The 26,823-nt window shown below is 36.1% G+C and overlaps 2 protein-coding genes and 1 long non-coding RNA gene across 13 annotated transcripts in view; 1 reads left to right on the top strand and 2 right to left on the bottom strand.

The window, feature by feature from the left end:
* Positions 1-26,823, top strand: part of LOC112569471 (A disintegrin and metalloproteinase with thrombospondin motifs adt-1-like) — a 595,732-nt gene that overhangs the window by 485,291 nt on the left and 83,618 nt on the right. The gene's annotated exons all lie outside the window — the stretch shown is intronic.
* Positions 2,113-2,728, bottom strand: LOC112569505. The gene is made up of 2 exons (XR_003100444.1): positions 2,541-2,728; positions 2,113-2,233 (listed from the first exon to the last, which is right to left on the bottom strand). It is a non-coding gene; the product is annotated as an uncharacterized LOC112569505 (long non-coding RNA).
* On the bottom strand, positions 3,027-19,229 carry LOC112569473 (hemicentin-1-like). Its single transcript, XM_025247272.1, has 18 exons — positions 18,840-19,229; positions 18,178-18,325; positions 17,411-17,582; positions 15,890-16,037; positions 14,123-14,295; positions 12,658-12,805; positions 11,582-11,751; positions 10,468-10,609; positions 9,859-10,025; positions 9,104-9,379; positions 8,299-8,601; positions 7,589-7,736; positions 7,090-7,268; positions 6,108-6,383; positions 5,496-5,801; positions 4,622-4,927; positions 4,103-4,423; positions 3,027-3,343 (listed from the first exon to the last, which is right to left on the bottom strand). The coding sequence occupies exons 4-18, from the start codon at positions 15,904-15,906 to the stop codon at positions 3,279-3,281; spliced, it is 2,997 nt and encodes a 998-aa protein (XP_025103057.1). The 5' UTR covers positions 15,907-16,037; positions 17,411-17,582; positions 18,178-18,325; positions 18,840-19,229; the 3' UTR covers positions 3,027-3,278.

Raw genomic sequence — 26,823 nt, 5'->3', positions numbered from 1 at the left:
GATGAATAGATCACTTGAATGCAAGCATACATGAAAGATACAGCCAAGGAAATATGCATCAAGTTGAAATCCATAAAGCAGAAAAATTATTTTTTTTATTTAAAAAACCAACACTTTGATGTTTGTAAAATAAGTAAATTATACATTAGAATCATTTTAATATCTATGCTGTCTCATTCTTCTCATTTTTCGTTTTTTCGAAGTAAAAACCATGTTAAATTGAGGTAACACCGCAAGTGACATGGCCTTTGATCAACATGCCTACTTTTAAAACATTAAAGAAAGACATAGCTAGCGGACTTTTCACCCCTCTCACATGTTAAGGGGAGGGCAATTTGATAGTAGCTGAAACTTCCTAATGGGTCGCAGGTAGCTACATCCCTTAATATATATATTATTTGGCGCACACATGATGTGTTGTTATGCTGTTACTGGCTTACTTGTGAGCATAAACAATCTGACCTGTAATTAACCTTTTCGATATATTATTTTCCAGCATTCACAGACCATGTCAGCTGAGTGTTTCTTCTGATGGCAAGTCTAGGATAACATGGCCAGGAAGCTAAGCACAGTGAACAGCAAACCCATACTCATGAACTCTGTTCTTAAACAACAGTCAATGAAGAAGGAAGAACAATCATTACACTGTTTTACAAATAAGAGAAAGATGTGGATAAGCTTTACTAACAGATTTAGTTAAAAAGCTCTACTTTATTATCATAATTTTGTGAAAATATATGTTGGATACAATCAGACATTTGCCATCTGTGTGAGGAATTTTGTATTTGATATAAAGTACTCACACCTATATAAGTGTTCCTGTGTGTGTGTGTGAGAGAGAGAGAGAGATGGATTATGATTCTGTCGATAATTTTAGGTCATATTTCTTTTTTTGTACTTTTGTAATTTTGCCTAGGAAGACTATTTTTAGATATTTTTTTTTAACATAGACTTTGCTCTATAAATAAAATAGAAAATTAACTGTTTTCTTAGTTACTTATAAAGATTATTTAAGCATGTGCTCAGTTAATTTTACAAGAGAGTTGAATTTCTGTCTCTCTTTAAGATTGCATGATGATCACTATACAAACACACGTTTTGTGTTTTTAATGGTCATCATGCACACCATTATCTTATCTATCTTAACATTTTCTGTTAATTTTAAAAATTGTCAATCGACTAGCATCCATAGTTTATCAAATCTTTTAATTAAATAGGCTTAATAAATCTTTATTAAATCTTTGATTTGCTGCTGCTGTCGTGTTAACTTTGATATTGTACATGGTCCTGTTCATCTAACGAAAACTAATCCATTCTTCACTGCAATGAGCAAGAAAATTAATAGTGTCAAAGAACGATTAATGTTTTAAGGTTGAAAGGACATCAGCAGTGTGTATCCTTGAAGTGATTGGCTTCTTGTTCCCTTTCCCATTTTTGTAATTATTTCTTTGTGTGAATACGTGATGCAAATTTTCGCGATGATGCTGTGTAGTTTGGTGTATTTAAGGTGAGAATTATCGTGCTGAAGTATGGGTTGAAGGCTGAGTGGAATGTTCTGTTATGTGAGGCCTAAGCCTGACTGAATCTGATGAAATGGTTGATCGAAAAGGTAAATGTGTATTGTACAAGTAAGAAGTAGCTTTTTCTTTAATAATAAATCCTGTAGCCTTCATCATGTCTGTGTACTGGCAGGCAGTGGGTAAAGGGAGGTAAGCAAGTACAACGTTAATTGCCCTTGTCTGTACAGCTACGGGTCGTCTTTCGTGTTGGGAAAGAAATGTCTTTAGTGATATTTCATTTTAAAAAAACGCCTAGTGACCATCGTTTGATTAACATTTATCAGTTTTATCAGGAACATAAATTTCTTGAATATTTTTTGTTGTGTTCCATAAATTGTTATGAATGTTAATACATAGTTTACCTCATGTCCAATGCTCCTTGTAGTGATGATAATGTAAATTTTAAACAGACATTTCTAATTAGATGCGAGTTAAGTGTTTTGTGCAAGAGGACTGCAAAAAGAAAGCTGTCAGTCAACCATACAAGCAACACACGCATTAGGATACCGATGAGATCAATACAAACATAAAAATTTCGTTAATAAAGATAAAGAACTGAGAAGAATTCATCTTTATTAAGATGTTGTTCATAACCATCATCAGACATCGTTGGACCTGCATCAAGACTTCAGGTGGTCAGCTGTCAGCGGCCAAATTTTCCAGGTGTCCCGATCCTGTATAACACATAGCAAAAAGACATTACTGTCATAGAGTTTACTTGTGTGTTCAATCACTGTTTTATTGACTTTGTTGCTCATTACGAGAGTTTATGGCTTAAAAGCTTGCTGCCTGTTTCGAGTAGAGTAAAAGTACATTTGGGCACCGATGGATTTATATGTCCAGTTGTGTTCTGTTGAAAAATTAAAAAAATCAGTATATCGAATTTGTGTTATGTACTACTATTTTGAACAAAAAAAAAAACCACATGTGTATGTGTGTAATGCATCAACGATTAATATGCATTATGGCAAAGTCATATACCTGTTGACATTTCCAGCTGGTCTACCACTTTCACTTTGATTCCTCTTCTGTGCAGTCCTCAATCACCAAAATTAAATCGCTGTGCCAGTCACTTAAAACTGAAATGCTGAAAGTCCGAGGAAAAATCTCATTATCATCATAATCAACCACTAACACCCCTCGCCCAAAGCAAGACACATTTTTTTGCACTTTTCTTTCTTTCACACTCATTCTGACATTTTCTTAAAATTTGTGTATTTTATAAATAGCAGAAAAAAAACTACTGAAAGTTTCTTAACATTCTGAAATTAATTAAGCTATTATTTTGATTTATTTCCATACTTAGATTGAAGCTAGTGCAGTGCTTAGCTGTAACAGAAAGATAAAGAATAATGAGCATAATTCAGTAATAAAAATACATCTGAAGACCACATAAAACAATATTTGACAGTCTTGCTTATAATATATATAATTATAAAGTTTATTACTTCTGTTTCTCTTCGGGTTAATATTTGTTCTTTGGATACTTTACAGACCCAGAAAAAAAAACTAAGAAGACAAATTAAAAGAAAAAAAGTGTGTAATAAATATTTTAGCCGTCACAGCATTTAGACAATCTTGAACATGTCTTGTAATGTAAACAAGCTGACCTCTTTAGGAGGAAGAAGGACACACTTTTAAATAAAATGTTTAAGATTACATACCAAGGATTAAACGATAGTTTTGAAGTCTCATTACCCATTGGTGAAATTTTTATACTCAAAACGTGGACTTGAGGTACTCTCTGGGTTTTGTGTCGACTGTCCCGCTTCGTACATCAAACACTAGAAACATTGTAGCAAACAACATAACATTTAGAAGTGCAACCTGATAGGAAAGACATTAAAATATGTTATCATCAGCAATCAATGGGCAGAAGTTTACAACGTCTGTCAATGTCTTTCATAATAAAAAGGAATTCACATCATTTTGTTGACAATATGCATGAATATCAGCATGACGCACCCAAGCCAGCAATATTTGCTGTCTCTTAAATTCTAATTGCAACAAACTGTTTCTGAAAGTTGTTTTATATTATATAAGTTGTATATAACATACTTTTTGACACAAACGCAATCATGCACACGCACAAACACACCCACACAGACATAGAGAGAGATTCACAACAGGATCGACAGTGTTCGTGTTCAGACCTGGCGATGTGAGTATGATATATCATCTAAACAAGCTGAAACAAAAAATAAAGTAACATAAATACTGGATTGTGTCCAAACCGCATTGTTTCCAGGTATATATATATTGCTTGTATGTACTACAAACCACTTACCTCAATGAAAGTTCCTTGTAGTCTGTACACAACATGAAATTGTGAAAAATCCGCGATGGCTAACGGTCGCCGTAACGACAAAACGGAAAAACGTAAAAGTTCCAGGGAAGCGATGAACACAGATGTGTTACGAGTTAAATTACGTCTGTTGATCATAATAAAAGCATTTGTTTTTCAGAAGTGTGGTTTGATTTCGTTAAAATTAAAATGTACGACAATGTGTGAACCACGGCACTAACATTTTACAGATACATACCATCAGATGTGACGGTAAAACCAACAGTAAGGTTTCCAAGATCGTTGCTGAAGAGAACTTGGTAAAAGCCTTCATCAGCTTGTGTCACACCTATGTGACACGTGACCTCGGCAGGTGACAGAGGCCTGGCTCCACACGTGACAATAATTGTGTCGTTCGTGAGCGGTCTCTCAACGCTTCTCTTGAAAACTGAGCGTTGGTAGGTTAGACGAACTGCCTGAGGTGTCGGGTATGCTATCATGTTAATACTAAAATTTCTGTTATTGCCACGACTATCCAAATACTGAGGTTGTCCTTCTGAATCTTTTCTTCGTGGAGCACCTGCGCGCAATACGATTTTCATTGTATGCATTATATATATAATATTAATTTACTTTAAGATCATTGTTTAAACTATAAGCAATTGCATATTATAATACGATAACACAGAATTAACATTTTACAAGCACAATTAAATGTATCTTAGTGAAGTGTGTTTAGTGTTTGCTAGTAAGCTCTTACACCTGCACGTGTACTTACACTGGACAAGTAGTCTGATGGTCTTACTGTCGTGTCCTACCCCGTTGTCCACCTCACACCTGTAGTCGCCAGAGTCCTGGCACTCAGCTTTACACAAGAAGAAGGCCAGGTCTCGTCTTTCTTCATCAAACCCTATCTCTCCCTGAGGTCTCACTTTCAGTTCTTGACCGTCTGACCCACGGACGAGCATCATGCGAGGAGCAGGTCTCCCATTAGCAGCACAGATCATGTTTACATCTGAGCTTTCGTTAACAATCGCAGTCTGGTTTTCATTATTCAGTTGAAAACTCACCACAGATGGAGGATCTGGTTGTAGAAAAATTAACTGAGCTTGTACTCCATATCAAATAATTATCACTTAAGTTACACTTAAGGTTTCCATTTGTTTGTTTATTTAGTTGTCTCCTTTATCAATGTGGCAGTTCTTTTAAAACAAGTTATAGGTAAATACATTGAAATATGTTTGATACATACATGACTCTGCATGTTTGAACCGAGGCTATGCGAAAGATTCAGCGTCACATTATTTATATTTCAGATCAACTCATGATAGACTAAATGTTTCCTCTGAATACTCGTTTCTATTTTTTATTATATATCATTTTTTCATTAATCCAAGTGTTTTAGTTTTATATCTGTATGTAGCTCCATATGACTAAATATAATAGAAATATTTAGCTGGCTTTTGTAGACCTTCAAATGAACTTCTAGCTAACGATGTGCTTAGCGAATATAATTTAAATCATGTAAGCATTTCAATTTGGTAAATATTTAAAATCCTTTCTCAAGCAAACGTTGTTTTGTTTTTCTTATACATTCTTGTTTAACTTGAAGTAACTACTGTGATATATAAATATATATATAAATAGATTACACTGAACAATAAGGATAAGCAGGTAATGTGATGACAGAGGAAGACGGCTGTCTCCGGCACCAAGTCCTGTTTTGACAACACAGTGGTAGAAACCATCATGCATTGCGGAGTCTGCTGCAGTTATGGTTAACTCCTGGGTAGCACTCTGTCCATTACCAAGCCATTGGACAGACGCAGGAGGCGGGTTGCTGTCAGCTTCGCACACTAATGTAGCATTGTGACCCCGAGTGACCCCACACAACTGTCCAAGCGACATCTGTGTTGTGCACGTGAGAGCTTCGGAGATAATCGTTATTGATGGTGCATCTGAAAAATTACAAACATCCAAAAGAAACTGCACACAATGTATTGTTTATTACATCAGTCATCATTTTTGTAAAGAATTGATTAAGAAAGAGAGACAATACATAAACATACACAAAAATACACACACACAATTTAGTTATAGCAGTTTATATTAACTAGTTTCAGAGAAAAGTAAACTTCTAAAGATTGTAAAAATGTAATATTTTATCAAAGGTTTATTTTCATAATGTTAAAAATAATGATAATAAAAACAAAATTTTCTATCTTTACTCAAAGACACTTTCTAAGCTTGATGTTGTTACTTACAGTAAACCTCCAATATTGAGGTGTCACTATAAACCAACTGCGTGGTGTTGTCCTTATAAAGGGCCGCACACATCACTTGACCTTTGTTGTGAACTTTTGTTATATTATCAAAAATGAGGAACTGTCCAGCAGCCCGCCCACCACCAGACTTCGGCCAGGTGAAGTTAGTCACGGGTGGAAATGTCCTGGCATTTTCACACTTGAGGCTTACGTTTGATCCTTCCATTAAAGGGTAGCTTGCTGTTGTTGCAAGAACAATGTAAAGAAACGATGCTTCTGAAAAAGAAAAAAAAACACATTAAAGGCGATACCAAAGAAAATGATAAGATGTTCTTTTATAGATACATTATTACTTGCTAAATTATGTGTAATCAAAATGTTACAAGTTAATCACTTACAGTCTTACCTAAAACAAGAAAATTTACTACAAACCCATTGAAATAAAAAAAAGTGTAGAGTGATTCTGTCAAATGTCAAATGATTTGCCGGGTGGACAGCACAACCTTTACTTAAAGATTACAGTTCGAAGTATCTTCTGTCACTGAGTTAATTATCTGGGCTTTTCATTGCTGTACTGTGATTCAAAATCTGACTGACCTATTTCTAAATTAAGGATGTAAGTGTTTCGTGCTGTCCTCTCACAAGATAATTAGAGCAAGCAATGCAGCAAGGTATACTTCTTGAACAACCTAAACCAGTGGTTCTTCTAAGGTATGTTTTTGGGATTACTTAGCAACTCTCAGTGAACTCCTAAATACGTGGCTGTAACATCAAAATGTATATAACTTTTTCATTTATGTTTAATTATGCTTTTTAACAAGCCTAGAAGAGATGTTGAACTTATTCATGAGCTACAATCGTCTAAAGCTCTGCATCTCCATACAAAACATTGAATATGATATAATTAAACAACAACCGTCTTGAATGTACAGTAAGCAGCAGTACATCTTTAGTTTTACACTAGAGTAAAATACTCTATTACCTCCAGTGCAAATGACACCAAGTTCTTCTGATTCACATCGGTCACTGAGGCCAATGAAGCTCTGCACACAGAGGGCGACACTCGTCTCTCTACCCGTACACTGGAGGTCAGTCACCACGAAGCTTTCCTCCGGCCTCGGACCAAAGGGCGACACACGTGATGTTGTCACAGCCATGACACTGACAGAGACAGACAGTGTAAATAGTAACCTGGTTTATTTATTCCACGTGTGATATTGAATGGTGTATTTTAATACTTGTGGGACTGAGCAAACATAATCTGGTCTTACTAGTGTTTAGTAACTGAGATGTGATTTTATTATGCAATGCTATAATAGAATGGCGAGAACCTCTAAGCAAGACATCTGCACATCTTTTAACACCTTTTAAACTTTATATGATGTTGCTAAAGTGTTAAATTAATATTTTTCTGTCCTCTCTTTAACAAAGCGTTCATTCTTTCAATTAATGTATAATTCATAAATTTAAAAAAAATTCACAATGAATGGCCCAGTCGTCTACAGATGACAGTCGCACAATTGTTGCTGACGTGGCCGCACACAGCCCCCCATGTACCATTGTATCGGACTTCCACACGACCCACATCTTGTCTTATGCGATGTGCACCTGTCAGACGTGGTTCCAAATCTGTTGGTACACACACGAGTGTAACTTCTTGTTACTTATATCTACAACATAGTGAGCTTTAGAGTATGTCCTTGTTTTAATACCCAAAGGAATTCACTATCATTATTGTTGAGTATTAAAGAAACTGTAATAAAATGTGGACTATTTATAATATTGTAAATTTCAAAGGCTTTTCTTATTTTTTTATTAATAAAATAACATTTTAAAATATATGAATAAAAACTTGACGTTGTAGTTTGTAAATTTTGTTTATTGTTAAACTGTACCAGATGGTCAAAGGATTTGCTGCAGCAAAAAGGTAATGGTTTTCTGTATTTCTTTGACCAAAGCTAACTCAGTTAAGAATAGTGGTCAATACTTTCAATGGTATGTGTTTTTCATTTGCATGTAAATATTTAGGTAGAAAACAAAATTTTTGTAGTTGCATCATTTTGAACTTTTGTAGTGCAATGTGGGAAGCAATGGCGATAATTTATTTTACAGCTACTGTACAAGAAAAAAAAAAAAATGATTGGTGAACTTGTATTTAGCTTTCTTCACGACTTTGACAGAAAATGCGGACCTTGAACACCAACAGTCAAATGGTAAGATGATGTCAGCGGAAGTCTGTCGTCATCATCAACGGTTTCAGTGACGACGGTACAGGTGTACACACCGCTGTGTGTCACGTGGTCTGCCGATAGGATCCGTAACTCCCCAGTCGTGCTGTTCACTCTTCCTGACCACGTGATGGACGCGGGGCGAGGGTTGCTGTCAGCCTCACACCACAGGGTCACGTTGTGTCCTTCAATCACTTCAAAGGTATTTATGGAGTGGATTCGTTTCCGGTAGTTATCAGTCCATGTTATTGTAATTGACGGTTGATCTGAAAATTACAAAATAATCCCCGCTTGAGTTAAGGTCTTTCACAACTTTACTGCATTAAAGTCACTTAACAGTTCGTTGTAAAAGAATTAATTAAATATGGTAAAAAATTTAAAGGTCGCTTTGTCAATAACTCTCTCACAACTAAAATCAACTGGTAAATAGATGATATGCTTATTTTTTATTAGTTGTTAAAGTTAGTTCTTAATGTGAGAAATGCACTACAGCTGTTATAGTATTCCGTGTTAGGGATTTCCATAGGACACTAGAAATACTATTTCCTTCAAAGTATCAAATAATAATCCTATAATAATTTGAAATATTTTTGTCTTCATTTATCTTGAGAGAGCAGACCTCCAATCTGCTTATTTTTACAGTTTTCTCTAAATTGTTAACACGGTGTAACCTTATTTAAGATGTAACACATGTGCAGACTTGTAGAGTAATAATTATGCTCCTGTCAGCAACAACATTTTAGCTGCTGTCAGTCATTGTGTACTTACAGTAAACTTTCAACTCATGGATGTCACTCTTAACAATTTCAACATCCACATCAGCTTTTCGATACTTGGCCTGACATTGTACTTGACGTCCATTATACTCTCTCGTCAGGGTGTCAAAGGTCAAAACATGGCCATTAGGACGACCGCTAGCATTCAGTGACCAAGTGTACTCGACATGTTGATAGGTTGCTGGTGTCGAACACACTAACGATCTGTTTGCTCCTTCTGTAAACGGGTACCTCTCCTTCCCAGAAACTATAAGAGGGCTGTTGTACCCTAAAACAAGACACAAGCGCACGAACATAAAGCAATACAGCAATGTATTATTGTTAAATATTTACATCTTATTCAGTAAATAATTTTTTTAACAAAATAAGATAACCCCGAAGAAACGAAAAAAATTGTTTAAAATTATTTGTCATAATTTGCCAAAAGAGAATAACGTTTGTAAGATGATGTGCTATGCGTGCGAAAACAAGATGTTTTACTGTATTACAATGAACCGTAAGTGGAAATTTCACCATTCAATGTAGTCACAGATATTTGCACTTCCACTCAGTCATATACAAAGATTGACAAGTACAAATAATCATCATGATCAAACCAAGTACAAACGAATATATTATGTCAGAATCGTATAAATGTATGAGGCAAGATATCAATAAAATATAATTATGTAATCCTTAACAAATAGGACATGAAAGTAACTTGTAAAGGTTTACACAAACATTTCAAGTAATGTAATAAAGTTTTACTTCTGGCACAAAAGATGCCGATGTCATGGGAGGAGCAGTCCCGTGTAGTGTTAGTCCATTCACATTCATCCAGGCTGCGCTCGTCTCCCTCACAAACAAATGCAGCTTCAAGATAAGAGTTCTTTTGTCGTCCGAACGACCAACTCTTTATAAGTGCTGCATAATTTCTAATTGGAAAAGATAACAAAAAAGCAAAAGTTTTTTTTGCGTTCAAGAGAATTCAGCGTTTGACATTTTCATGATCAAATATATATGAGAGTATATGTATTTACGTGTGATTTCTGTTTTCGAAGTCATGAGGGTATTTTGTTAAGTACTGCACATCTTTTATATCTTAAATCGCAGCTACGCAACTAAATGTTGTCAACAAAAGGTTTTTTTTTTAATCTCAGTGGCTATAGAATAAAATATTGTCGTACTTATTAAATCGCAGTGTACGTTCTACGTTCTACATCTTTATAGCAAATGTTTTCAAAATTAATGAGTGCGTTTAACTTTGTGTTTTAAATTTCCTCCCGACACTCCAGGACAATATGCAGTATAGTTTTCTCTGTCACTACTACAATGTTGTTTTATAGGAGATGAAAGAAGAAAGAAAAAGTATCTCACGATGTTAAATTGAGTTGTCTGCAGATGACTGCGGCAGTTTTCTTGTTCTGGACACACAGTGTCATAACCAATCCACTTGCAATCTCCACTTCTACAAGCCCCATGTCATTGCTGATACGGTCAGCTCCTGTTAAACGTAGACCTGAAACAGCAAGTCTCATTTCTTCTTACTCAAACAGCAGGTTTAATATTTTGATATCGTGCTCACTATTTTTTCTATTACGTAATTGTTTTTGTCAGAAGATGATCATATATCATTCAATGCAGTTTAATGCCATATTTTACACAGTAATAGCATTTGTAGGATACTCCGCTCAACTAAAGAGAGCACCTCTCATCAATAGATTGAAGGTTTGCTGTTCTGGGTTCCGTTTTCGTCTCGGGCACACTATTTTTCTGTGCATGTGGCATCTATTTACATGGCTGACTGCTTTAACCGTCATATAGCCTTAGTTCTATTCCGTAATTATTGCTATACTAGTAGAATCACATACTGGCCAAAGATTTCTATGAGGTTCCTTTAAAAATGGCGATAAAAGGATATATTTTAAAAATGAAATGTTCTCTTTCATACTGATATGAAGAAGTCTTCAAGCAGGAAATAAAATCGTAGTGCAATGACAAGTTGTATAGTCGGGGTAAAATAACTAAACACTAACATGAACAGTTACCCATTTCTGCTCCAGACATAATTCTTTAATGAATAAGAGTCAATCAAATGCCTGTTGTTTATTTTATCTCGTTAAAATTCTAGTGTTTCTTAAGGTGTAACAGTAAATGAACTGACATGCTTCGTCTCCGCTTTTTGCTCATTCATAACAAATCTCTTTATATTCAAGTTGTAATGAGCATACATATGACCAACAGATTTTACAGGCTTAGCAAGAAAATTTTTTGAAAGTTTGAAAAACAGCTACAAACAATAACCTTACTTTCAGGGTCTAAACTGGACATAATGGATATTTATTTCTTAAGATTTAGAGTTATTAGTGTGCTGACAATTTAGTTTCCCTCACTGCATACAATATAACATCTTTATAGAAAAAAACATATTCTTAAAAAATGTTACTTAGAGAGTTTACAAAATAAGCAAATACAAGTTTTGTTTACTTACTCAAGTTTCTGAAGTCACATAGGATGCCGACATCAAAGCAGTCGCTTTCACGGACTGATCCCAACCTGCACTGATCAAGACTGGTTTCCCGTCCTTGACACTTTATAGACGAAAACTGATATCCTGAACCCGTTTCGAATATGAGAGACTTCACAGCTACCTGTCTAGTCCTGTTCGTAGACAGACAGTGTACATATGTTCAATCATTACGGTGTATACTATCTACTCTTGCTTCTTTGTAAGGTATGCTTAAGGGAGGTAAGGGGTAAGGAAGAATACCGTTTATGCTAAGTACCCACGAGCCTAACTACACTCTTTTCCTGTCAATGTTCGGCTACTGTGAAAATATCACCTCCGTGCTCCAGCAGAAGTACTGTCAATAAGTACTGACAATAAGTACTGCCAATAAGTATTGCCCCAAGTCTAAGAGCACTAGCCTCTATTTTCTCAAAGTTTGGCAAAGTGTCGGATAAGCGGGGAAAGCGGCTTAAAATATACGCTGAAACCTGGGAACAATAGTATTATCATCGAATATTTGTAAGCTTTCAAACCTTTCGCTAATTATTAATGGCGGTCTATCACTGTTAAATAATATTCGATGCTTACCGGTGATAGTAGTTGATGAGCCATATAAATGTTCAAACGTGTCTTTTCTTGCCAGGATTGGGAAGTCAAACAATGTTTTCAGTTTTTTCTATTTAGACCAGTGGTTCTTAACCTTGTTTGAGGTACCGAACCCACAAGTTTCATATGCACATTCACCGGACCTTTCTTTAGTGTCATCACGAATTGCGGGTGTGCCTTGACCTCCGTTGCGGAGGCTCCGCCGAAACCCTGAGACCGACTCACCGAACCCCTAGGGTTCGATCGAACCGCAGTTAAGATACACTGATTTAGAACATATTCACACTCCTACGGAGCATGCTTTTATTAATTACAACAAAAATGAGACATGCACAGCATACGGGGAGCGAAAGAATAAACAACAAAGTGACAAATAATAAAAGACAAGTACACCAAACACACAGAACCACTGATTAATTTTGGATCGTACTGTCAAACAATGGTTCACTGACCTGTTGAATCCCAGCATCCTGCAGGCCACCTCTACTTCGCTCTGTTTGAATTTCTTCTGACACACAGTAAGCCATTCTCCGTGGACCGATATTTCTAGACGTCCTGCCCTGGACGTCCCGCCAGATAACCGGACTGTCACCGGCATTGCTGTCACAAAACAAATGTGCTAGAGTTATTATAACTGGTATTTGCACAATATTCCTAAGCTATTGACATTTTGTATGAATGGTTTTATATCATAGAGCTTCTTTACAACCGATTCATTTGCCATACTAAAATATACTCGGTGGGCAGGCCAAATTTGATCTGATCCCAAACATTGCTGCCCGAAACGGTTTGTACAGATATGTACTACGCGCATACAGGTAGAGCGTAGCATCTTAGAACACTGTGCGTAAATCAGAACATAAGGGAGGCAAGTACTAAAACATTTAAGAGTTATTCCACTATAGTTTACTTCCCTTTAACAGCTGGGAAAACAAGTCAACCGAACAGGTGTTTCGTTTAGTTTGAAAGTAGGCAAAGGTTCAGGAGAGGGTGGCATGATAAAATCGGTTACCGGTTACTCAATTCAACACGGATTTCTGCTTAAACAACTGAAAATAAGTAGATAGCAGTAATTAATATGTAAAAGAATGTATCTCTTGACGAAATCTATGTTACTTAGATTTTGTTTCTATCGTGTACGTAATTCGTTTGTTAATTTCTTACTTGTGACTTACTTTCTGATAAGTGAATTTTCTGTCGTATACAGTTACAATATTTCATTCGATTTTCTTACTGGAAAACAAATAGTATATTCTATAAAAATCACTCACGTATTTTTAAAAAAAATGTTATTTAAAACAGAGCATCAAAAATTGTTTTTCAGGTCAATAGATACATTTATTTTTACATACTCGTCCAAATTTCATTTGCGGGCATTTGCAGCTGCATCTACAGAACGCATCCTGGGCTTTTCCATTAGTCGAGAACGACCATAGAAATAAGTAGTTACCCTATTACCAAATGTGATAGCAATCTTTAACAGTACCTCAATTATTTTCATTAGCACCTAAAATTAATTACGATGTCCCCTTGACAATAAAGAGTATTGTATTGTATGATGTTGACAATATTCTCTTTAACGGAATTTTTAAAGGTAAGATGGACATAAGGGATACAACATTTGCTCTGTTAATGAAACCTAACGAAAAGCTTAACGTCAGTGTGCCTGGCTTACATTTCTTCCAGTATGGTCCTTTATGTTATTGACTGTCTTCTATCTTATTTTAATGATGATTATATATTATTGACTGTTTCTTAAATAATAATTATAAAATTGATGAGTTTTAAACACTCTGTAACGTACTTAAGTTGTAGTCTAATCTATCAAATGATAGTAATTGAAGCTAATAGAACTATGCTGAACAGGATAAAATACTAGAGTAGCTGTAAAGGTTTAATCATTGCTACTGTACATACTAATGTTGCATATAACTCCGACATCCTCCCAGTGGTCACAGTCGTGTATGTAGAGCCCCCAGTGTGGACACTGCGCCAGGCTGGTTTCGTTCCCCACACACTGCAGGTCACTGAACAGAACAGGACCAGAGCCTTCTCCGTACTCGGCTGACCCCACAGCTACTGCTGTTGTGCTGTCCGACATCAGAAAAAAATACGTGAAGACACAGACATCGAAAAGAAACATACCTTTTACATTAAGACTAAGGTGTGTAAACATACACACACCCTTGATTTTCTAGTTGTTGCAATTGAAGAAACGTTTGAACTTAGACATGGACTCAAGATTCTGTACTTCCGCCCCCTATCCTACGTTGATCTCTAATATTACCACGGTGGTCTTCTCTGAAGGTTCGGGCGACAAGAATGCTATTTTTGACGAAATTTCAGTGTTTCTAATATATTATTCAGCATTAATAATTGTGCACGAATTAAAAGCATAAAGATTAAGATAGACAGACGGGGCATAAACAGTTTCAAATGGCGATCTACTGTTTTGTTTTTCTACTACTCTGTAGGCAGGTTTTTTTAAGGAAAACTAAAGCTTTCAATATTTTGAGAAAGTACAGTTGCAAAGCCTACGATTAATTAAAGGAAATAACACAGGGGCACCAGCAGGAGACGAACATGCAATGGCTCAATACAGACGACTCTCGGTCCGAACGCTGTAAGGATTCACAGATTGGTAGCTCATTTTTTCTCGATTTCGTCAGCCATGGTGCATGGCTTTTCTTACTTGATAGAGCTATTGGTCTTGTTAATTACAGTAACCAAAGACACTGTAGCCTGTATAAATTTACTTAACTCGTGAAATATCTCCTTAACATCTCTATGCCCTCACGAAGGATACAAAGATAGCTGTACTATAATTTTATGGGTAAAGTTAACACTGTGATTTTGATTAAAGTGCATTACCACGTTTTGAATAAATAGTTTGGTGCTACCTCAGTTGTTTATTGATAATTAGAATAGTACGAGTGAAGGTCAAATGAATATTTTAAGCAGCTGAAGAAAAAAGTCTGTATTCTAAAGCAACCCGCAAGTTACAGGTTTCATTCAGCCAGGAGAGCGTTTTGCGTCCATGCGTCCAGTTCTCCATATAAATTGTTTGCTGAGGATTGCCTGGCTCATGGTGCCAGCATCTGGCTTCTGACAGCGCCGGTTACCCCTTGGCAACTACATTTTAAGTACATCATCTTTATATACCTTGTTCAGAGGTCGACTAAACCACTGGGGAACCTCGTTTTCCCATCTTGCCTTCTAGAGGCTTCGTGATGTAGCTGGCGTAGAAACCGAGAAGACAGCCGTTCCCTCTCCTAAATATTCAGCGCTGGTTTGTGTTCATTTCGTTTATAGAGTTTGCTTCCCCCCACCACCATCACCACCAAAGCTGAGCTTCTTTCTATGCCTGTGTGTATTGTCTCACGACGCAGAGAGAGTGTGTGTGTATTTTTCTCGCACCCTCTAGTACTCAACTGTTTGTAAACCAGTCTGCCCTCAAAACATTTCCCATCAGAGGGAACAGTGACTGTTGAATCCTTTGAACTTAAAACGCTTTAGGGTCATCTAGCTGGGCAGCTTTTCTGCCATGTATAATCGTGATCCTGCGGCCAACTGGGGTGAATAGGAACAAGAAGAATAATTATGATCCAATGGATAACATGTGTAAAAGAAATTTATATCTTTGTGAGTTAAATGTGTTTAATTATTGAGTTAGACTACACATACCTTTTGAATCCTAACATTCTGCAGGCTACCAAAGCTTCTTCCTGTCCGAAATAGTCATCACACACTGTGTTCCAATCTCCCTCGTAAAATATTTCCAGACGTCCAGCCACCGCTGTGCCACCGACCAAATGAGCTCTGAACTCTTGAGCTAAAATTTTGAACACCATTATGTTATATTAATAAGTTTTTTTACTTTCTTTCCATTAATAAATGAAAACAAGCTTTGACAAAGTGTCATGTTAAAAGATTAATAATTGGATACATTCTACTTCTTTTCTGAATCTTGATTAGCAAACACTGCCCTCCCCTTATGTGTTTACACATGTTTTATAACTATTTAATGTATGTAAATCAAGACTAATTGCTAACCGTCAACATAAACATCGTCGTCAACGTGATCGTTGTCGTTGATAAGACAGTCTATCATCATTCTTTGAGACTTCTTATTTATGAGTATACAATCGATTAACTTTTTGACGCAGGTTTCACAAAGAAGCAGGTTGTGGAGCTTTCTCAGAGATTAACTAAAGACAAATACAGTGATACCTCGGTTCTCGAACATAATTCGTTCCGGGAGGACGGTCGAGAACCAAATTGTTCGAGAACCGAAGCAATGAAACCCATAGGAAATAATGGAAACTGGATTAATTCGTTCCAAGCCCCAGAAAATGCCTATTTACTGGCCTAATTTGTAATATAATATTGAGAAAAAAACATGAGTCTCAACAAGAAATAAGAAATAAAAGTGTATTTAATGTAAAACAAAACAAAAAAAATAGGTACTGTACAGTACAGTAAATTGTGTTTCATTTACTGTACCTGTACCAAACTTTATGGCAGGAGGGTAATAATGTGGAGGAGGAGGGGAAAGGGATGGTTTATTGTTTTGAAGGGGAGTCCTCTTCAATAAAAAACAGAGGGTAACTGCTCTTCGGGTGTTTCTGTTCTCTGTATCTTTTCTTTTTGCTGAGGAGAATCAGAATCTTGCTCTGCAGTTGCTTGTCTGACTTCTTTACGGAAGAATTTGTCAATTGTTTGCTGTTTTTTTCTCCTTTGCAAAATTTTTTGGAAAGTGGACATAACATTGTCATAAAAATGTTAACTGCTCTATTTGCTACACTTTATCAGGGTGATGTTGTTCAACAAATTTGCGATTTCTGCCCATTTTGCACACATTTCGTTGACTCTCTCCCCAAAAACGTGACACTCTCTCTCTCTGCACTCACACTGATGACGCAAGCAAGGCGCGCTGGGCAGAATGAACGCAATTCGGCTCAACTCGGCTCATCTCGGACGTTCGGATGTTCGAGTTCCAAATATTTGTTCGGATTCCAAGACAAAATTTTCTCGAATTTCCTGGTCGAATACCGATTTGGTCGAAAGTCAAGGCGTTCGAGAACCGAGGTATCACTGTATAAACACATAGGATTGTTTACAAAAATTAAACGCGCCATTCATTAAATACAACAACATAATGCTAGAGTAACTATCGAAATGTTTTATTCTTATAGGTCTACTTACTAATGTTGCATATGACCCCCACATCCTCGAATGATCACAGTCATGTACATAGAACCCTTCGTGATCACACTGCTCCAAGCTGACTTCGTCTCCCGTACAGTCTAGTTCATCGAACAAAATAAGACCAGAGCCTCCTTTGTACATGTCTGACCACGCGGACTTTGCTGATGTGCTGTCCGAAATAAACACAAGAAGCACGAACACATTGTAAGCAACCATGCTAAATGAAGACTGTGTAAATACACATGCACATCTACATACGCAACCACCTACATACCCACACACCCAGCACACACACACATACTTTGCCACAGCATCTTGTTGCTAAGCAACGGGTCTGGTTCTTTGTGTCCACTCTCCATCGTCCGTCAATCTTCGGTATAACCGTCCATGGTGCTTTTTGCTGAGTTTCATGGACTACCATAATGTTAGTGTTAATGAGAGGATTCTTCTCTTTCTTTTAAAGATTGCTGAAGCGCCCTAAATTTTAATTAATCACAACATATTTTACTCATACAAAGGCATTCCCCTTAATAAAAAGACTGCACTGGAACCCTCAAGTAAAAACGATTTAAAGAGTTCAAAGAGTGATTGAATTTGGATCGTTCACAAAACCAGTATCAACAAGTTTAAATGAGAGCCTGAAAAAACACAGCTCCTGGAAATGGCTTTTAAGAATGTATTTATGTCTTGGATACGTGCAATAGTACACAATACTGTGACCATTCATTTATGAGGCAAAAACCATTTATGTAGACTATTCGTACCTGTTGAATCCTAACATTCTGCAGGCTACAGAAGCCTCTTCCTCTCCGAAATAGTCATCACACACTGTGTTCCAAGCTCCATTGTAAAAGATTTCCAGACGTCCCTCCTCCGCTGTGCCACCGACCACACGAGCTCTTAACTCTTGAGCTATACATTAAAATACAAACATGTTATATTATAAATTAGCTTCTTCTTAACAAAACTAAATACTAAAAAAAAACTGGGAAACAAATCCTTTTGGGGAAATTAACGCATGGATACATTCTTCTTTATCTTCCCTGCAGTTTGGTCAGTAGGCATTGTCCTCGCACTATGCATGTAGAAATACTTTACCATTATTGAAGGTGGGAAAAACAAGATAACTGGCTATATGTCTGCGCTGTTTGTCGTCATCACCGTCAGATTGGTCGTTGACACTAAAAGACTGGACACTCATTATTGGGTTTGATATTGGGTCTAAAACCGCTTTTTATCTGCGAGAAACGGACTGCCTCTGTGGAAATAAATCTCTACGCAGGTACATGTATTGTAAGATGTTAAGAGTTCAAACAGCAAAGGTGGTCGAAGGCCGCAAGAACAATAGTGACAGGTTATCTACAGTTTAAACTCAACTGTTGAAGCTGAGAGAAGAGAGTGATAGTCATGTCAAATGTCTTCTTACCCACACTCGGTAGTTGGAAAGCACACAGTAAGCAAACACTGAGGACAATGGATATCATGATGCGTTCGTCTGATGAGTTCTGATGAGTCCCGCTGTCTGAGAAGACGCAGGATGTAGACCGCAGTGTGACAGCTTCTTATATGTCAACGAGGAAGTAACCGTCAGTAAACAGCCTCACCAGATGGCGTGCCACGTGACTAACAGCCATTGGCTGACTCTAAGACTGCTCACACGCCAGTTTGAATATGCATGATGCTATGCAATGCCGGCCAGCGACGAAAAATCCCTAAAGATTTACTCCTGGTCCAGCCATCTGGTTAGTCCCTATCCTCTCCTCCATCTCCAAAGACGGCCCATCAGTCACAGAGGGTCAAGCATTATGGTATATTCATTCTCTCAGAGTAATTCTTTGAAAATGAACTTAACCAGATTAAAAAGATTAAACGTGTTGTCCTTTAAGACTAATGGATATGTTTACGTAGTGAAGACCTCAACCAGCATTATAAGTTAAACCAATATTTATTAGGTCGAGTTGTGCGCTTACAGGAGGTCACGATGTTCATTGGGAAATATGTAGCTGGGTCTCTAGGGTATTTTCTAGTATTTGTTCAAAAAAGCTTAGTGCTAAGTTATTAGCACCCATATTGCATCCCAATAAATCTTTCAATCGCTAAGTACATTACAGGGACTGCATGGACAGTTTGCATTTGCATACTTTAAGTACAAAAGTATTTAGACAAATATACAGCATCATCCACAGTCACACTCCTCTTGTCAAAGAAATACATATATTCACATTTCTATGTTTCCATCTTGACAACAAAGCTGAAATAATCATACTATTTTTTTCAAGTAACCAGAATGAAGACAGTTTTGCAAAACTGACAAAACATCAACATCGTTGTTCTTAATGCCATTTCTGTCATTATCATTGTTACTTACGATAATATATATCTATACCTACATTTTATAGCGGTTAGTGGATTTTTTTACGCTGGTGTTTTCTGAAGCTGCAAAAATAACTTAAAGATATAAAAGGTATTGGAAGATACTTGTAGCTTTTGTTTCAGAAACTTTAGCTTGTAGGTTAGAAAAATTTGAAACGCCTCCAAGTAACGTGTAAACAAATATATATACACAAAGTAACAACTACGGACTAGTCTGTGTCTATATCTTTTAAATCATCTGCAAGCGGATATAGTGAAAATCGTGTGTCTTGTTTCTTGAGTGTCGGTCCATGTATTTTTTTTTCTTTCCGGAGTAATTTTTTGGCTCAGTGATAGAGCGCTTGTTACCTGGACAAATATCGCCTGGAACAGAATTTTTTTCCCTGGATGTCGCCCATTGTTACAAGCAGGACTAGCTGGCCCGATATAGTCCAAGTATAGACTTTAAGATACACGGAAAGGTGTTTTATTTAATGCTATACTGACGAAAAAAAACAAGTTATTGCCTGATGAAGATAACACAAGCCAAGATTTAGTTTTTACTCAAAACAGTGGATGTAACTTTATTGTCAGCTATTTCTACTTATTCGTTTTAAGAAAGTGTTCCTGTTTTGTTTCCTAAAATGTAAATATGTTAATAAACTTCATTAGTCCAGAAAAGGAATAGTTCTGTGTGAATATGACATAACTCCTGACAAAACATATATTGTCCTCCTAGAATGTATATACGAGATTACAGTCATCTAAATGCAGGTCCTAAATGAAGTGTTTCTCTCTATTGTTCGTCCTTCAAAACTTCATGACTCACAATGAAATTGTCCCTGTGGTTTTTTTTTTCACCAGGTTCTCTTTTTGTTTTCTGCACTTAAAAATTCTCATCTGTGTTCATCTTTGTGTCTTTTCGAGCGTATTATAGGATGCACGAAAATAAGTCAAGCTTTTTGTATTTGTATATATATATATGTAGTATAAATCAAAATTTTATCTATATATAGACATCAACAATGTTTGTGATTAATATTTTTTTAGTTTACCAGAGTCGCAATATTCTAAAGACAATGACAGTTTCAAAAGATGATAGAAATGGCGAAGTTTCAGTCCTCCTTATCGTGTTTTCCAGGTGGCGAGACAAGTGGAAGCGGACGTCGATGGACCAGAGATAAAGTAAAGGGTGTGTACCAGGGTCTGTCCATACATGGTGCAAAGTACTAAGGGTTAACAAGTGCATGTTTTTTTTTATAGTCACGTGTCCTCTGCCTGACCCCAAAGCACTTGATTAGACACCCATCACTGTAATCTCTTAATATAAGTTTTTTGTGGACATTTCCTTTGCTGCAGGTTAATGTTAGTGCTTCACAATCATATGATATGTCTGGTGAATATAGATTGAGTGAAGGTTTGAACCTCTGTTCACAGATCCACTTTTTAATTAGTTTTAATTACTTTTAAATACACACAACAATAGATTCGGTAATTTGTATCAATATGCTGTCGTTTTCTATTATATCTCAGTTTTTTGTTATTCTAACACCGCCCATGCTCCAGGCAGAAGAAATAAGTATATATTGGTTACCTATCCAAATATATCAGAAATATATAATGTAAACACTCTTAGTTAAAAAGACCAAATTTGTTGCTATGTGTGTTTAAAACCTGATATATTTAACATTTTATAGATGTTTCTAAATCATTCATCTATCCTTCTGCAAAATCCAAACGTGACTAAAACTGATTTTGTTGGATGAAAGTAATGTAATAACGTTTTTAAAACAATTTTTTAAAAATTAACTATTAAGTCTACATTTACATTTATATACCGTCTGGCAATGACTGTCATCAGGTAAACCGACGTGGGTGCAGACTTTGAATCCGGCACAGACCAACCAGCATAAAGGTATTAAAGCATCATCTAGACACGCATATCTATATTCATTTAGAAATCACCAGGTCTGTCATTCTTGCTGAAAATGTAATTATAGGTTCTTAAATTTCTTGCATTGCAAAACCTCTAGCTAAACCTATATGCGTAAAAAATTTATACATAATGATACATAATATACTGTTACTATATAATATAGTCTACAATATATAATATAGTGTACAATATATCAAAATATGCAACATACATAATAATAAATTCATTTTGCAGACATATTCACAAGAATCTGATATTGTTCGTTTGCGTGTTTACGTCCATAATATTTTAAAGTAACGTAAACACTTTAGAAACTTAGCGATTGTACTTTACAACTAGTTTTGTGTAAAAGTTAATAAAGACGACTAACTTGTTACATTAAGGAATTCATTGCAAAAACATTTTAGAACTTACAGATTTTATTATTTTCATCTTATTTACAAAGGACTTAAAGCTTTTTTTTGTTTAATGTTTATCCTTTTATTTGATGTTCTTCCTTTTTTGTTTTCATGGAACTTACATTGTGTGTGCAGAGTTTATTCACCTGATGAAACACCTTGCCCACCGGCTAACTGGAGTTCTAAAAAATATCTGTCAATGTCTACTGTCACCCTTCAACAGTGTCATGGCGCACAACCCTGCTAATGTTTTTGCTTCCAGTTGAAAATCTCTAGAATATTACAACAAAAGTGACCCAAATTATGACAGTGTTTCGGACATCAAATAAGGGAAAGTTGAAAGATATTGTTTTTAGCTTCAAAAGATTAATCTTCACACCTACCAAGTAATAATGTAGCTGTCATTGTCTTACTAAAAGTAGATTTTCTTTTTTCTGGTGAACTTGGAGGGGTAGCACTTTGACCAGAGATCTCCAAGACATTCAAAGATAGAAAAATGAGCAATTTCAAAATTTGAGGTAAGAATGTGTAGTATAGAAAGACACTATCTTCAATGATCTTCAATTTTGATACTGTCTGAATGTTATTTTGAACAAAGTACATTTTCAAAGTATTATCGGTTACAATCAGAATTCTAATTTAAATTACTTGAAAAAAAAACATTTCGCAGATAGTTATTTTATGTTCAATTATTCTGTCACAAGATGTTATCAAAAGGTAGGAAATATACTGGTAACATATACACCAGCCAAATCTACAGAGTAGTAAACTGTAAACGTTTCTGCAAAGTATACTTTATAACCCAAGGTCTTTAACCCCACAAGCAATTCTAAAGCAAACAATTCTACAAAAAGAAAAAGAGTGAAAAATAATGTCTAATTTTTCGAAAAAAACAAGTATTCTAAGATTTTGAACTTTATCGTTTGTCAATGGCATCGAAAATGCAAGGTGAAATACAAAAGTTGAAGCGTAATCATTTGTCTTCTGTGATTGGAAAAAAATGTCTTTGGTGTCTGCTATAGACAAACAACTTATCTCCAAACACATACACACATATGTTGTCACTACATGCCTGTTCATCTCTGTGTGTGTTGTAATAAGACAAACGCACACTTAAGTTGCGTATGCACAAAATATCTCTATTTCTTTCACAAGCACACACGCCGACACACACACAGGTCACGTGCATTGACGTCAAAACCACGTGAGATCATGTCCAAGATTGCATTCGTCAAGACCCACTTCGTACCCAGTGAAGTCGTTGTTGCTGTTGCTAGCCTATGGAGAACTCTCAAACCCTTATTGTGTCTCAGGAAAGCATTAGCCCCTTCTCATAATAATCGGTAGACGGTTTCCCAGTTGTTGTCTGTCGTCGACAGCATTAATGCCGTGTTACCGTAAGGATCACGGCCATTTATAATTATTAGGTTGATAATGTCCAGGTGACTGATGTTTTTCGTGGACGATTTGCAGGTTACTATTTCATGCCGCACCTGGGCAAGTTTGTGCAAAACAGTGTGTCCTTGTGAATCCCGTTCGTCAAGCGACCTGCCTCTAGTTAAAAGCTCTATTGCCATGCCCATTGTTTATTTGTGACAGTTTATTTTGACCTCATCAAAATTGTCCAGCAGTTCATGGACGACGTGGATATTTCCAGCTAAAGCCGCCACAGGAATGAGTAGGTCGACTTGATGGTTGTCCAGATGTCCAGATTTTCCCAAAATAGTTTTGACGTAAGGAAAGCTCGCCCCTTCCTTGAAAGTTTTGCTTGTGTTTGTTGACATTCTTTGTAAGATGGTTTTTCCTTGGCTGTCTATCTTGTCTACATTCCCTCATAGACTCTTCGGTGCACAGTCTGCATGCATCCTATTCCCTTCTTTGGCAGCAAGTTGCAGAACTGGCTTCAACACTGGTTACATGATAACAAATAATAAAAACTAGAAGACTTTTCTCAAATCTTCCTTTGATTAACCTTTGATTAAATAAACACACTCTCGCTGTTTAAAGCTTTTGTGTTTGTTCCTCTTTCAATCAAGTATCTGGCCATGATCCAGTTTTCGTGTTTTGCCGCCAGATTGAGCGCCGTGTCACATGTTGAACAGGGCAACTCGAGGTCAACAGTTTTTTTAACGTCAAAATCAAAAACATCTAACAGGTCTGACTGGTCATTGGGTGATGCAATAAACATTTGACCAACAACCAGTTCTTTTGAGTGGCTGCTATGTTGAAGACAGTGTTACCTGTTCGACTTTGAGTGTTCAAGTCGGTATCTCGACGACAATAAGTGGAAATTTGTGGAAATAAAAAAAAAACAGACGTCCTTTGTGTATTGTATTTCAGTAAAAGCCAGTCGGTGGAAAACGTTGAGTCCATGAGTCCCGGGTCCGCCCCATGTTCTATCAACGACTTACATAAAATCCAGTTTTTGGACTGCACGGCCAAACCTGATTGCTTGACCTTTTTTTTTAAATAAATATTAAAGCTGTAAAATGGACGTAATTCATGCTAGAACAAATCCTGAATAAACCAAGAGTTATTTCCCTTCCGTTGTTCTTTATTACAGCATAGCGAGATGTGCTGTACGACACTACCCTAGCAGGACAGCTTCACACGACTTTGCGGAAGACGAGAACCAGTTCAAAAGGGAGATAACTGGTTCTAACGTGTAGGGGTTTAAATCCTTGATAACACGCTAAAGCAATAAAAATAATATTTTCTCTGTAGATGTACATGTAACGGACTAACTCCTCACTAGAGTAGAATCCTGAGTAGTGATTACAGTGCGTTGTCCACAAAGCTTCAGATAAAAGCCTGTTCTGTTAACAGATTGGCCGACAGAGTCTTGACTGCTGCTTTTACTTTTGTGACTACAGCACCTTCTCGTGTTCAAATTAAACATGAAATTACAAGAAATGATAAGAGAAGCAACACAAAATCAAATTATTTATTAGTTTGTAAGATATTGCTGTTTGAAATACGTGATTTATGTCACAGCTATAACTAACTTTTGCACCATGTTTAAAGCTCTTTGATATTTTAGAAGTCCTCAAAGACTTTGTATGACAAGTTATCAACACTCACTTTCTAAAAAGCGACCGAAAAAACTAAGTTGCAAAAAGACATACATAAAAAAACACATGCAAGTTTAAAAAAACGTTTTACGCTTGGTAATTTTCATGAAGACACCATCATTCATGTACTCCATTTTAAACATTAATTTACTAATTAAATCTAAAACATAAAACAAATATATACTACTGTTAGAATTTTTACACATATTTGAAAGGTCCTTTTTGTTAGATATGCAGCTTCAAATATTGCAAAATCATCAATTTGTAATGGGGAAAATGAGAAGTGTAAAGGTAACAAGCTTAAAAAAAGTGTATTTTCTAATCTACTGCACATAGTTGCTTCAAATGTGAAACATGGACAGAAATCATACGTACCTTGTCAATTTCTATTAATGTATGTCAATTACTTTTAATGTAGTGAAGAAAGGACCTTAGTGGGTAAAATAAATTGAATATTTAGTATTTGCTCGGGACATTCAATTCTTCTTAGTCAAACCACACTTTTACTCAAAGGTGAACTAAGAAACTAAAACAAACAAGCTCGATTTAAAGTACGAAAAGGGAGTTAATATCTCCAAAGTATGGATGTGGTAATACAAAAAGGAAAGGCTATTTTTTCTTTCCTTTTTTACCCAAAATACAACAATTTTGGAAAAAAAGGTGAATGTACAAAACCAATAAAGTTCCAAAATGTATAGTCACATATTGAGAAATAAACATCTTAAAGCTTTATATTTAGTTCTTTTATTTTAATATTTTTGGTGAAAGTCATGTTCCTCTTCTCTCTTTATATGTGACCGTTGTAGGATGCTGAAGAAATAGTTAACTCCCATACAAATACAAATACAAATATATTTTATACTTAGTGTTTTTAGGCTTCAAAGACCAAATGTATGTATTACTGTCTAGAAACTTTTCTTTTAAAAATCTGATATTAGCTTCATGTTAAATTCTTATGTCACAAACAGTTCCATAGTGGAAAGTGTTGAAACTGCCTAAAGACTGGCAGAATTGTCACAAAATAAATCACATAAAGCACAGTCCTTCTCCTAACCCTAACCCTAATCTTTGCTGACTTAATTCAATATGTCGACATCCAATTCAATATGTAGACATCAAATTCAGCATGTAGACATCAATATCCATTTAAAATCTTGAAAACGCGAGCACAAACACCGACCCAACCAAATGAACTTATTACACGGGACACACGGACAATGGCCACGACAGCAAGTAGAGGAGTAGGAGTAGTCTGTAAATGAAGATGGTGTAAGATGGAGATGGCGAAAAACTAAAATTTATCTTGTCTTTTGTTAAACAATCGTTTGTCTATAACTCTCTGAGGACATTTAACACAACTGTATAGCAAAGCAAAATATTCCAATGTTGTTAAATGGCACAACAAGAGCACAACACAACTCTGACAGTGACTCTGATTGAGTGGTTATGATTGATTTGTTATGATTGGTTTGTTATAATTGATTTGTTTTGATTGATTCCTGAGGGAAAAATATAGGTTTAGTCGGCTTTAGCTCCTCAATCTCCCTGACTAGTTGATTTCAAGCCAGAGACTTTCCCACCAATATATTTTGTCTATGTAAAGTTAGTTTACGATATAGTGAGCTAGACAATTCTTCACGTGGTCATCTGTTA

The sequence above is a fragment of the Pomacea canaliculata genome, linkage group LG7 (genome assembly GCF_003073045.1).
Source record: "Pomacea canaliculata isolate SZHN2017 linkage group LG7, ASM307304v1, whole genome shotgun sequence".
In the NCBI taxonomy this organism is placed as follows: Eukaryota; Metazoa; Mollusca; class Gastropoda; order Architaenioglossa; family Ampullariidae; genus Pomacea; species Pomacea canaliculata.
This window is presented reverse-complemented; position numbering and strand designations above follow the sequence as displayed.

What these genes read in the sequence shown, in the direction of transcription:
- LOC112569473 (XM_025247272.1), bottom strand. An exon ending in AGACAACTCAATTTAACATC is followed by an intron (nt 10,026 to 10,467) that starts GTGAGATACTTT and finishes TTTTCCAATTAG; the next exon opens with AAATTATGCAGCACTTATAA. An exon ending in TGGTGTCATTTGCACTGGAG is followed by an intron (nt 6,384 to 7,089) that starts GTAATAGAGTAT and finishes TTTCTTTTTCAG; the next exon opens with AAGCATCGTTTCTTTACATT.